Raw genomic sequence first — 13,226 nt, 5'->3', positions numbered from 1 at the left:
AGACAAATGTGGAAGGCAGTAAAACCATGACTTGAGCACGAAAATGAAAGCTTGACACTCCAGTGCCATATTGAGGGAGTGTTGCACTGTCTTTTGGATGAGACATTAAACTAAAGCCCTATCTGCCCCCTCAGGTGAACATAAAAAAATCCCCGGCCCTATTTTGAAGAAGAGTAGGGCATTATTCCAGGTGTCTGGTCAAATATTTATCCCTCAATCAGCATTGAAAATACAGATTTATCTGGGTATTATCAGAGAGGTGCTCTTTGAGGGAGCTTGCTGTGCACAAATTGACAGCTGCTTTGTTCACTTTACAAAAGTGGCAACCATTCAAAAGTACTTCATTGGTTGTAAAACACTTTAGGATGGCCTGGGCCTGTGAAAGGCGCTATATAAATACACATTTTGCCTCTGCCTTATTGATACCTTATACTGTCAGTTGTAATGGTTAACCAAGATTACAAATACGTTCTTGCTGATGACACTTGGAGAAATATTCAGGTAACTGTTACACTGGATCATCTTTCTTTCATCAAATCTGACAATTTGTTTCCTGTTTTGCCATCGTTATAGTGGGATTCACAGAAATGGCTTTCGCCCAGGTTTGGGGATGCTTTAAACTTCTGTGATCCTGTCTTATCATCCAACTTGTTTCCTAATCCCAGCGATTCAATTTGAGGAACTGTACTACACGATTTTTTTTGTTTTAGAAAACATTAACTTCTTTGAGTAGAGTTGCAAACCTCTTTTTGAGTAAGAATTTTAATTGGAACTATACCGAGGCCAACCTAGTCACAGTATGCCCTTTGTCAAATCAGACTGTTCCAAGGTGAGCAAAAAGTGATTCTAACTTTAAGGCGAGGAGGGTATTGCACGAGATAGTTAGATTTTCCACGGTTTCACATGAGGCAGACTTCTGCAAGAATGAAGTTCACCTCAATTCACTTGATTGAATTTTGTATCAAAAGATTTGATTTGAATGCATAACAACAAAAAGCTTACACTTATGGTAGCTTTAATGCGATCACGTGCCTGTGAAGTGCCCTGCCATGTTTTATGAAGCAAAATTGGACAATGAGCCAGAGAAGGCGGTATTAGGACGATTGGCCAAAAACCAGATCAAAAGAGTTGGGTTTTAAGGAATGCCTTGAGGGAGGAAAGATATAGGTAGAAGTGGGAAAAAAAAAGTTGAGGAGGAAACCCCTGATCTCAGGACCTTGGCAACTGAAAGCATGGGCACCAATGGTGAAACAGTTAAAATCTGGGATACTCGAGGCCTGAATTAGATGAGTGAGGTATCTCGGAGGGTTGTGGAGCTGGAGGAGATGGCAGAGATAGGGAGGAACGAAGCCCACAGAGAGACTTGGGTTGTGTGGGGTGGGGTGGGTGGGGAAAGTGATGAACAATGAGAATTTTAAAATTGGCATGTTGCTTGATCAGGAGCCAGTGTTAGGTCAGTGACCGCGGAAGTGATGGGTGAACTGGACTTGGTACAAGTAAGGACACTGGCAGCAATTTTGAAAGCTGAAGCGGTTATGGGGGCCCCCTGAGAAAGAGTTGGAATAGACACGTCTAGAGAAAACAAAGGTATGGAAGACGATTTCAACAACCGATGAGCTGAGACAGGGGAATCAGGTGGTAATACTGAGGTGAAAGTAGCTGATCTTAGTGATGGCACAGGTGTTTGGTCAGAAACTCACCTTAGATTCAAATGTGACATCACGGCTGCAAGCAGCCTACTTCAGCTCAGACAGTTGCCAGGGAGAGGGGATGGAGTTTGTCACAGGGACTGAAGGCAGTGCCTAGGCCTTCCCAATGTTTAGCTAGAGAAAATTTCTGCTCATCCAGTATTTCTCTTTCTTGATCGTTTTATGGGATGTTGGTGTTGCTGGTAAGACCAGCATTTCTTGCCCATCCCTAATTGCCCTTGAGCTGAGTGGCTTTCTAGGCCACTCCAGAGGGCAGTTAAGAATCAACCACATTGCTGTGAGCCTGGAGTCACATGTAGACCAGACTGGGTAAGGATGACCGATTTCCTTCCCTAAAGGATATTAGTGAACCAGATGGGTTTTTACAACAATCAATGTTAGTTTCATGGTCACCGTTACTAAGACTAGCTTTCAATTCCCAGATTTATGAATTGAATTTAAATTCCACTGGCTGCCATGGCATTAGCTGGGCCTCTGGATCACTAGCCCAGTGACAGTGCCACTACACCACCATCTCCCCGTCATTTGATGTCACGCAGTCTGATAATTTAGCAACAGCAGAGGAGTCGAGAGAGATGTGAGGTAGAGTTGGGTGTCGTGAACTTATACGCCAAAACTAACAAATACCACAGCAGCTGGAATAAAGTTTATTACAAAATTATTAGGTGATGGGCTGGAGGAAAGTTGCCAGCTGGAAAATGGTGTGTTTAGTGGAGCCTCAGGTTATACATTTTCAGCCATCCATCAATCTGGAACCATTTTCTATAGGCACAGTTCAATATATATTTTGGTATTAACAGGCAGTTTTAATAAATTCCCTTGCATTCTACACGTCACATTTAGTGTGGCAGCTGCGGCTCAGTGGTTAGTACTATTGCTTTGAGTCATAAGGTTCCAGGTTCAAGTCCCACTCCAGGAATTGAGCACAAAAATCAAGGCTGACTGGCGCTCCAGTGTAGTACTGTGTTTTGTTTTAATCGTTAGCATGGTCAACTTAAACGGAGTTGGTATATTTGGTGACCATTTTGGTGCCTTCGGAGACAGCGTGTTTGGCCAGTTCCCCTGGCAGCATGAGGCCGACGACGCTCTGGATATCCCTGGCCGAGATGGTATGGGCGCTTGTTGTAGCGAATGAGGTACGAGGCCTCGGAGGTGATGCGCTCGAAAATGAATGTCGACAACGAAGGAATTCATAACACCCGTGGCCTTGGACGATATCTTGGTGGAAGGGTGGACCTGGATCAGGACCCTGTATACAAGTGGAATAGCTCTGCTTGTGAAATTTCCTCCACTGCTCGGGCGGCTCATTGGTGACTTTAGTCAGCAATTGCCTTGTGGGACACACCGCCCTTAGCTGTAGCCGTCACCTCAGGCATTCCACTCAACTTGGACCAACTCGAATCAAAGTGCTGTCTTAATGTCTCGTCAGTTAGGTTGTTAGGCTTTGTTAATGTCATGTCGATTACATTAAGGCTGATAGAAACAGGTGATGGTTATTCATTTTCTTTGAGCACATATAAATAGGGGATAGCTGGGACACTGGGTGTGTGGGAGGACAGCTGAGAGACTGAAGAAGTCAATAAACTGTCATTAAAGTTAAGCTCTGTCTTGGTTTCGGCTTCAATAACTGGCTTGGATCCTATTAACATGCTGCGCTGTCGGAGGTGGTGTCTTTCGGATGAGATGTTAAACCGAGCTCGCTCTGGTGCGTGTAAAAGGTCCCCTGACAATATTTTGAAGAAGAGCAGGGGAGTTCTCCCCCAGTGTCCTGGCCAATATTTAACCTTCAATCGATACGAAAAACAGATTATCTGGTCATTATTATGTTGCGCTTGTGGAAGATTTCTTTGTCCCAAATTGGCTGCTACATTTCCTGCTTTACAACAGTGACTACATTTTAATTGGCTTTATAGTGCTTTGAGGTGTCCAGTGGTCATGAAAAGCACCGTTATAAATACAAATCTTTCCTTATTTTCTTTTTAAATTAGCACCGGGTCTCCAGATCTTTGAAAATTTTCTCCCCCTACATCTTGCATTATTGGTCAAGCATTCATCGATCCCCTTTCCTCAAGTTAACATGCAGGTCATTCATTTATACTGTTCATCTTATTAAATTGATTAATTCTTCAATTCTCTTATGAATTGTATTGTAAATTTCCACTCCAATTTCCAGGACCATGTTTACAACATCAAGATTGTTTCTGAATTATAATCCCTCAGGCTGTAGCTGAGCAACGCCTACCATCTGAGAAAGTTGAGTCTCTTCTGAATTGAAGGACCCCACAACAAATGTTCTTTTTAGTGAAAAATGTCCAGCGCGTTTCCCGCTCATCCAGCTCGGCTTTTAATTATTTTTCCAAAATATGCTCTCCACAACGAACAAACTCTTTTGAGTCTGATCTCATAGATAATGTTTGCGGAGGTTGGTGATAGAATGTGTAGTTTGTGACGCTAAAGTTCATCACTACCTCTGCTGCATTTCTCAACAGGTTCAAACTGTTATCTCTCGCAGATAAAATTATTCCTGGTCGACCCACCTTTAAAGCTGTAGAACTCATTTCACTTATAAGGCTGACAAAATATAAAGAGGCTTTGTAGTAAGAATGGCCTTTTGGGAAGTGTAGAGCATCTACTTTAGAAATTAGTAAGCCACCTACAATGGCTGACGAGTGGAAAACTGGCTAGTTCTTCTCATAATGTTTTTAGTACTCAATGTTGCAATTTTGCATCACCAGTTGTCGAATTCTGAAGTAAGTTTGTCTTTTCTGTGCCAAAGAAAATATTTGTGCCTTTGAATGTAGAAAGCGCCACAAGTGACTCTCTTCTGTTTACTTTCCCAACACTCCACCCACACATTGGCAGCTGCTGAGCCATTTTATCTCCAGTGTGCCTAAAAAGGCTATTTGTATATTTGTGTGAGTAATTTTGAATAGAGTACTGTGCAGGCACTGAGCTGTAGCCAGAAGTTTACAAAAGTTCAGCTCCTTTCAGCCAAACTGAGCGCTCTTATCGAAGCAATGGTGGGACAGTTATTTTGTTTATTCCAGACGCGTCCTGTTTGATTCTTGTTGCTATTTGCCGCGCATCTCGTAGACGCAAAGTATGCTTCTATCAAGTATCCAGGGTGAGTGGCCAATTTAAGCCACCTTCACATCACAGCCCTTCAATGATTGACAGCCCCAGTTACTGCAGGGATGACTGGGTGAGGAGAGACTCGCCTCAAGAGGCTGTGTGTACTTGTGCTTCTGCTGGGAGAAATGTAAATTGCCATTGTTGGCACTGACCTGGACTTCCATTTTTTTTCTGACTGGGCCGGCTGAGATCCCAGGCCATTAACAATCAGGAACACTGTGCAGTTTTTTGCACTCGTGCAAACTTATGCAGACGTTTCACAGCTGTTGAAGCTTGTTACCTTTCAATACCTGCCATGTGCACAATATATTTTCTCCACTGGTGCTGTGCAACCAGCCTTGCAAGTGAAGTTGGACCCTCAGCAGCAGGTGCTTCAGCACTGTGCAAATCATCGTATCAATGTAAATGGCCCATTATTTGCAGCAAGAGCAGTTGGATAGTCGGGAATGTTCTCATACCTTTTGCTGTTTAGGGAGGGTTTTGGCAGTATGGGCACCTTTTTTTAAGGTTATTATCTGCTTCTCTCTCTCTCTCAGTGCCAGCCATAGGGGAATGTGACCTACACTAAATGCAATTCCAACAAAAATTGTTTATTTGGACAAAATAAACAATTGTTTATAAACATAATCATAAACAAAAAATTGTTTATAAAGAATTAACTTTTCAGTTACTTAGCATAACACTGCTATCGCAGAGTATAGAAGGAAATTCCAACTCAAATCAATGAATTTACTGCCATGCGTTTTCCCATTGACAGGACAAACCCATACAAAATTATGGCAATAGAGGATTAAAATCATTTTTTGTCATGATACAACATAAGTTACACAATTCATAGTGTAATATCATTAATTCTCTTGTATTCTGTACATTGCTGAAAAATTAAGTCCAATATTTATGTGTTCAATAATACCTATAGGTGAATATTGTAAAATGTGTGGTGGTGAGTTACAGTTCACTTAGAGTGCAACATGCACTTTCGTTACATGCCTGTTGCAGTCTGGAGCCATGGAAAGTGTTGGTAGAGGCTCTAATGTTCTTTCCATCACATGGCTGACCAAGAATCTCTCCCACTCTTACTGTCTGCCAGTGGCGTGCGTTGGAAGGATTAGCAGGTTGATACTCAACCTGTTTGGCTGCATAATGAACGCATCTTCCTCGGCCATCAAGTCCTGGGTGGGACTCGAACCCAGAGCTTCTGGCTCAGAGGCAGGGGTGCTCCCCACTGTGCCACAAGACCAAATGAAGATTTTTATGTCTTGGGTAAATGAGTTCATTGGCCAACCGAACTCTGACTTCCCGCTGCCTTATGTTCTCCTCAATTGCTGCTCCCAATCAACAATGGGGAGAGACTGATGTAAGAATAAACAGCAATGGTTTATTGAGAAATAGGGCAGAGCACCAGATCATACGTGCTCACTCAAACCTCCAGAACTAGACTTAGTTTCCAGTTGCCTGCGCTGTACAGTGATTCATCAGTGCTGTCACATGATCAGTACACTTGCATTCTCTTAAAGGGACAGGGTACCTCACTTTACCACATCCCTCCCCCTTTACTTTAAAGTACAGCTAACAAGCTTAAAACACAATAACCACTTACATGCCAAGCCTCTCCGGAGGCTTTCTCAGATGTGTTGAGTGTCTCAGTTCAACAACCTCGGCTGGTTTTTCCGAGACCTCTTTTTCAGGGGACAATTGTCCACTAGGTCCCTCAGTGGATGATTTCACCATCTTCCTGGTGCAGTCACGTCTACTCCTGCTGCCCTTCCCCTCCAAGCTGAAACAGATAAGGGCAACAAAGCAATACAGCGAAGGGCTACATGATGTGTGAGGAGAAAGAGGAAAAGGAAAAAAGAAACTTTTTTTTCTTTCCAAGGACTGTCAATAATTTCTCTTTTTCTTCCTATGTGTCCTATTCTTGGTAGCACCGACCCGTATCTCTGTCTTCTCTTAAATTTTGCTGTTGGCTGATTAGACTCAGGCGCGAGCTGAGTGTGAATGAGCTCAGTATTTGGGTTTTCCGACAGCTCTTCTGAGAATTCAGGGCCGTCTAGCTTTAAAGCTTCAGGGCTTCCAATTCTTTCCTATTCTCATTAATAGTTTCCTTGAGAATCACATATCATTGCCCCTTCTCAGTTAATTTGTTCCTTAACTCGGCCAGAGACGGGCTCAACTCTTCCTTTCCTCCTTCGTATCTTTTTCGTGGAACAAATTGGGACCTGATTGAATTTTGTGGCGCACGAAAGTCCTTCAATAGATTTTCCATTTCCTTTTGAAGGATGCTGACTTCAGCTTGAACTCTGACCCGGTGTAATACTTCTACGGGCTTTTCCCATTGGGTCTTTGCTCATTCACTTTCTCTTTCAGCAACTCTTCTGGTTTCGAATTGGGAACTTAGCGGGCCCTCAGAGTTTATCTCTCCCAGCCAGTACCTTCTGAGGAGACTCAGTCCCCTGCCTGACATTACAAATAGGGGTAATTTTGCAGACTGTTCCTCATATTGCACCTTGACTGACATACCCCTTTCACATTTATTTCTTCACCCGTGTATGTCCACAGCTTTGTGTCCGAAACTTCTAACTTCAAAGGATTGGTTCCTTTACTCAGTTATCTAAATGTATGCTCTCCAGTGACGGACATCGACGCTCCTGTATCAACTTCCATCTTAGTGGGTTATCCGTTAGCTGTAATGACTACATGGATTGGCTCGGTTCTACCCACTTTGAGGTTATATAACGAAAGGATGTCTGATTCTATTTCTTCTGGCTCTTCCATGAGGCATAATTCACGATATTTTTCTTCTGCCTTTATACTTTTGTTTTAACGTTTCTCTGCAGTGCCGCCTTATGTAGCCATAGTGGTGGCAGAAAAAGCACTCGATTTGTTTGAGTTGTCGTTCGCTCACTGGAGGCCTGGGTGTATTTCTCTCATTGATTTTGTGGGTTTTCACTGCAGTGCTGTTGTTTTTCAATGGTCTGGAACTAGAGAGCATCTCCCGCCCTTTCCGCGGAGTCCGAAGTTTTTGTGCCTTTTGTTGCCGGATTGTCCCGCTCGACCAGATGGACGGCGCCATTTTGTGTCCCTTTTATAACTTGGGAATTTCTAACAGCACTCTCCATCCCGGTAGCTAATTCTAATGCCTTGTTGAAGACTAGACTAGTTCGGCTAGCCAACACCTTTGGACAGTATCATCTCCAATCCTACATATCAGCCGGCCTCTCAACATATCACTAATGGACGTTCCGAATTCACAATGCTCAATTAATACCGTTAAAACAGCCACACAGTCAGGTATTGTCTCCCCTGGAAGCCTGTTCCTTGAATTGAACTTGAAGCGCTGCATAGTAACAGGGCTTTGGTCTCAGGTGGCTCTGTACAATTTTTATTAACTCATCGAAAATCTTCGAGTCGGGGTGTCAGGTGGCATGAGGCTGCAGATCAGCCCGTACGTTTTGATCCCGCATGAGGACAAAAGAATCGCCCTCTTCTTTTCCTCCCCCTGTGATGTTTTTAGTGGTAAAAAAGGAACGCTAAGCATTCGACGTATTGGGACCAATCATCTGAAATGGGGTTGAATGGGTCACCACGCCCAAACTGCGTCATTGTGAACGACTACAAGGGGACTGCACTCTGATAGGCTTTCCGGGTAATGATGAATTTAGATGTTTGGCTTACTGAGGAGTTGGCCTCTGTCTGGCATCTCTTGTTGCCTTTCAGCAGGGTTGCCCTCTCTCTGGGGTCTCCTATAATATTCTGTCCATAGCCATTTTTCATGTATTTACCAGTTTAAATACATTGCTGCTTTAAGAGCAATCACCGCTTATTTTTTAACTCTGTCTCTGCAGCTGTCGGCTTTTCTCTGCTGGGTTTCGTGTTCTTCTCAGGTTTTGGCGGGATCCCTGCGATCGCGACTCTGCCGGGTATTTTTTAAATGTTAAGCTGCAGCACTGCTTTCTGCTCCGATTGCCAGCTGTTGCCTATTTTATAAGGTAAGTACAGATGCTCTTTCCAATGCTTTGCTCACCCTGTCTTGAAATGTATTTTCTTTTGTTCTTTATCCTAGTCGCCACTTTTGCCTTGGGTAAATGAGTTCGTTGGCCAACCAAACTCTAACTGCATGCCTTCCTATGTTCTCCTCAATTGCTGCTTCCAATCAATAACGGGGAGAGACTAATGTGAGGATAAACTGTGATGATTTATTGAGACATAGAGCAGAGCATCAGATCATATGTGCTCACTCAGAAACCTCCAGAACTAGACTTACAGTTCTCAGTTGCCCGCGCTGTACAGTGATTCGCCAGAGCTGTCACATGATCAGTACACTTGCATTCTCTTAAAGGGCCAGGGTACCTCACTTTGCCACAAAAATGTATTACAAATCATAACAATATCCTGAATCAAGATATTAGTGTCGTCATTGGGTTGGCAGTTTATGTTCATGTAACCCAACCTGTGCTACTTCATTATTTCTCATTGTTTCCTTCCTTTAATGATCACCAACTAAGGTGTCACCTTTACCAGTGAAATTAAATCAAAGCCACTTCCAAATGGTATACAGTTAAAAGGTAATTTTATTAACTAGTACTTCAAGCAGGGCAAAATGTTCACCTAGCAACAATGCTCGGAAAAGGGAAGTTACAAGGAAACCAGTGAGATCTGCTATGTGGCCTGGTGTGATGGTTTGTAAGTGACACATTGCTGAAATCATGTAGGCAAGTTTGTGCCTGAGCCCCTCCCCAACCCCAAGGTGATCTCTGCTAGTTTAGTTACTGCTCTACAGGGAGCTAAGGCAGAATACCAGCGCTCTTGAATCTCACAGCTCCCAGAGGCCAGTTATAGAGCAGCAAACAGGAGAGTCGTTGGAGTGAATTGCTTCTAGGCATGAGAAAGGTGTCATTTGACTTGCGGTGTCGCAACTGAAAAAGGAGGGAAGTGTATTTAGAAAGAAACTTTTGTTATAAGTTTTCCAGCATTTAACAAAGGCTGGGGAGAAGATAATGTTTTGTATTCAACTTTCTAGTACGAACTTAACCTGAATCAGTACACAATCCTTCCCGCACTTTGGTGCTCTGAATTGCTGGAATTTTGCACAGAATGGTTTGAGGTTTGGGTACTTTGTCGAAGTAAGAACATTGCTAACAATTATTTACCCCTTGTATTCCACCCCCACCCCACCACCCCTCCGGCCTTCTATAATGTCAGAAGAGCAGAATTTTGGGAAGCAATTTTCTGCGCAAACTATCTATTCTCAAACTGCTTAAGCCAACCAATTAAGTACAAAACAAATAAAAGCCATGTGTCCTTCCTGAAGAACTCCTTCAGCATTGGCTGCCAGCCCTGTTGCTTTAGAGAGTGCCTCATTTGCATCACAGGGCTGTTTCTGTAGCAGCTGCTTTGACTTTACAACAATGGGTGTGTGTGCCGATGCAACTGTGCAGGTCACTAGAACACCACAAAATTGGCAGCTGCCATTGCCAGACCAAGTAACCAAATGTAGGGATCCAGCCGAAAAAAAAACTCGCTTTGTGACCCAGCAGTCTGAGTACCTTGGGTGTAGGGAAGCGGAAAAAGTAGCAAACGTATTACATTTATTATACCTATTACCTACCCAGATTTCCTGGCACCGGATGTAAAGAGGTCCACACCTGCAGTATAGGCACAGAGAAAATATTGTGAAGAGGCAGGGATGCACTTCCACCTCTGTTTCCTCTGTCACCCCACAATGGCCACCCTAGCAGAAGGCACCAGCAAAACCTGGTGCTAGGGCCTGTCCCCGGGTCCTAGACTTGCAGAGTATTTCCCGCGTTTTCTGTTTTTTATTTTGGATTTGTAGCATCTGCCGTGTTTTGCTTTTGTATCAAAGGTTTCCCAGGCAGGCAAGAAAATATTTTAGCTTGCTCTGCAACCCCTCCCAAGCCACCCCCGAAGACAATCTGAAGGTCAGCAGGCAAAAGGCCTCGACCTCCGCAGGCAGGAATATAACTACTGGCCTAAAGCTGCATTCACATTTGCTCCCATCTTAACAGTTGCACAGCATTTCCGGAAAGTTCTACCCCTAAAGTCCACCTGAGCCATCCAAATTAGTTGGAGAGGAGAAACCTCCTCGCATGCACCTGTTGGGACCATTGGATACCCACAGGGGAAAATTTCCCCCCTCATTTTCTCCGTTTGAAACAACCTGACCGCACTTTAAAGAAAACCCACTAGTTTACATTGTGTTGGGAGCCGGTTAGCTCAGTCAGCTAGACGGCTATCGTGTGGTTCAGAATGAGGCTGACAACACAGGTTTGATTCCCACTCTGGCTGAGGCATACCTGGGACCTGCCACCTCACCCTGCTCCCAAGAGTGGAAGGGAATGACAAGCCAGTGCTGATGAAAACTGCCAAGAAAATGGCTAAGGATTCAGCAGCCAATGAGTCAAGGTCCTGCCTTTGGGCAGGGCACTCATGAAAACTGCAAAAATGACCACTGAGAAATAATCCATATGTTTGCAATGGGCTCCGGAGCAGGTCGCACAGAAGACGAGGTACAGAGTGGTAAACAATGGGCATTGAATAGGAAAATGCAATAGTTTGCAGTTTTTATCATCACCGTCCGTGCACTGGTTGAATTCAGCCACACGTTTTTTTGTTGTCTTTTACTATTATGTTTGTGATATCATTGGATTATTTTTTCTGAAATTCCGATGTGAACATTTTGCCTGCGACATGATGTTCGCTGGGGACGCTGGAAGTTGGTGAGCACGAAGACTAACCGTTTTAAAAAAAAAAATTCCATAAGCTTTTCGATAATTAGGCCTGATTGTATAACATGTTTACCTACCTAGTCACTGAAAGTAGCTCGTTTGTGCTTCAGTTTGGGTCTTCCATACCATTTTATAACATTTTCATTTGAATTCTTGGCTGCAGTCAGTACTTTCTCCAGACAGCCTCCCAGTCATCTGCCTGTAGCAAAGTTTTTAATTCCAAAACACTTGGCCTCCTTGCACATGGAAGTTCAACAGAGGAAGACAGAGACTACACACAGACCCTTTTGGAAGCTCTTGGCATAAACTGAATTAACTAATTTTGAGACACCAAGATTTTAAAGGAGCACTGTTTTCGTGAAAAATACTTTTTGCCAATTTTCCTTTGGGGAGGGGAAGAAAGCTGTCATTCAATAGTCTCTTCAATTCATTCACTTTTTGCACAACATATCTGCAAACAGACTCATGCATGCATTTTGTTGCCGGTTGGTTTGAGGAAGGTATCAGGTATCCTGTCGAAGTGTAAAATCCCATTGTCTTTGTTTGATGTCATTCTTCTTCATTCACGGGATGTTGGTGCCGCTGGTTAGGCCAGCATTTATTGCCCGTTCCTAATTCCCCTTGAGAAGGCGGTGATGAGCTGCCTTCTTGAACCGCTGCAGTCCATGTGGTCTAGGTACACCCACAGTGCTGTTAGGGAGTTCAGGATTTTGACCCAGTGACAGTGATGGAACGGCCGATATATTTCCTGGTCAGGATGGTGGGTGGCTTGGAGGGGAACTTGCAAGGTGGTGGTCTTCCCAAGTGTCATTGTAGATTGTAGAATCTCCCTGATGACATCATCATCGCGATTTTATTATAGGTCTCAAATATGCAGATAGTGCTAGGTTTACTAAGGCACTCATCAAATACAGGTCAATGCACTACTCTGGGAAAGCAAACTAAGTTGATATGCGAATCTACAGTGAAACTAAAGATCTTGCTTTCGATAGACAATAGGTAAGACCCAGGTATGTATTCAGAGACTTATTCGTTGAGTCGATACTCAGCTTTAGATATTTGGGCAGCATCATTACTGAAGATAAAGAAGCACTCTTATCAAATTAAGGACAGGAGCAACACAGTGCAACATTAGGGATATTTTGAAGGAAGCAAAGTAATACTAAATTGTTGGAAAGACTCAACAGGTCTGGCAGCATCTGTGGAGAGAGAAATAGAGTTAATGTTTTGAGCCTGTCTCTTCTTCAGAGCCATACGGACTCAAAACATTCACTCTTTTTCTCTCTCCACAGATGCTGCCAGACCTGAATTTTTCCAGCATTTTCTGTTTTTATTTCTGATTTCCAGCATCTGCAGTATTTTGGTTTAGTTACTGTTATGATATGGCAGGTGGTAATTGCCAGGCTGACCAAATCCCAAAGGGAAACTTGGCCAAGCTATCATAGCGATTTGCAATTTGTATTTTTATTACGAGAAGGTATGTGCACTGAAGTCAGGTCAGAAGTAAAGATTCCACTACCACTTTTGGAGGTTTTAAATATTAAACTATAACAGTTATTAACAAAAGAAAAAACTTCAATGCACAAGATTACAGTTACACAATTAAATTTAGTCTTACAACATTTCCCAAAAGATTTTC

At 43.3% G+C, this 13,226-nt stretch overlaps 1 protein-coding gene across 3 annotated transcripts in view; it reads left to right on the top strand.

Moving 5' to 3' along the window:
* LOC144693340 (cysteine-rich motor neuron 1 protein) overlaps window positions 1-13,226 on the top strand; it is a 256,361-nt gene that overhangs the window by 45,988 nt on the left and 197,147 nt on the right. The window contains exon 1 of one of the 3 annotated variants that reach the window (XM_078563161.1): window positions 4,704-4,833. The exons of the other annotated variants lie outside the window; for them this stretch is intronic. Within the exon in view, the coding sequence (XP_078419287.1) occupies window positions 4,812-4,833 (22 nt within the window). The 5' untranslated portion in view covers window positions 4,704-4,811. Of the gene's footprint in view, window positions 1-4,703; window positions 4,834-13,226 lie in introns of those variants that run through there. 3 annotated transcript variants of the gene reach the window in all.

The sequence above is a fragment of the Cetorhinus maximus genome, chromosome 18 (assembly GCF_964194155.1).
Source record: "Cetorhinus maximus chromosome 18, sCetMax3.hap1.1, whole genome shotgun sequence".
Classification (NCBI taxonomy): domain Eukaryota; kingdom Metazoa; phylum Chordata; class Chondrichthyes; order Lamniformes; family Cetorhinidae; genus Cetorhinus; species Cetorhinus maximus.
This window is presented reverse-complemented; position numbering and strand designations above follow the sequence as displayed.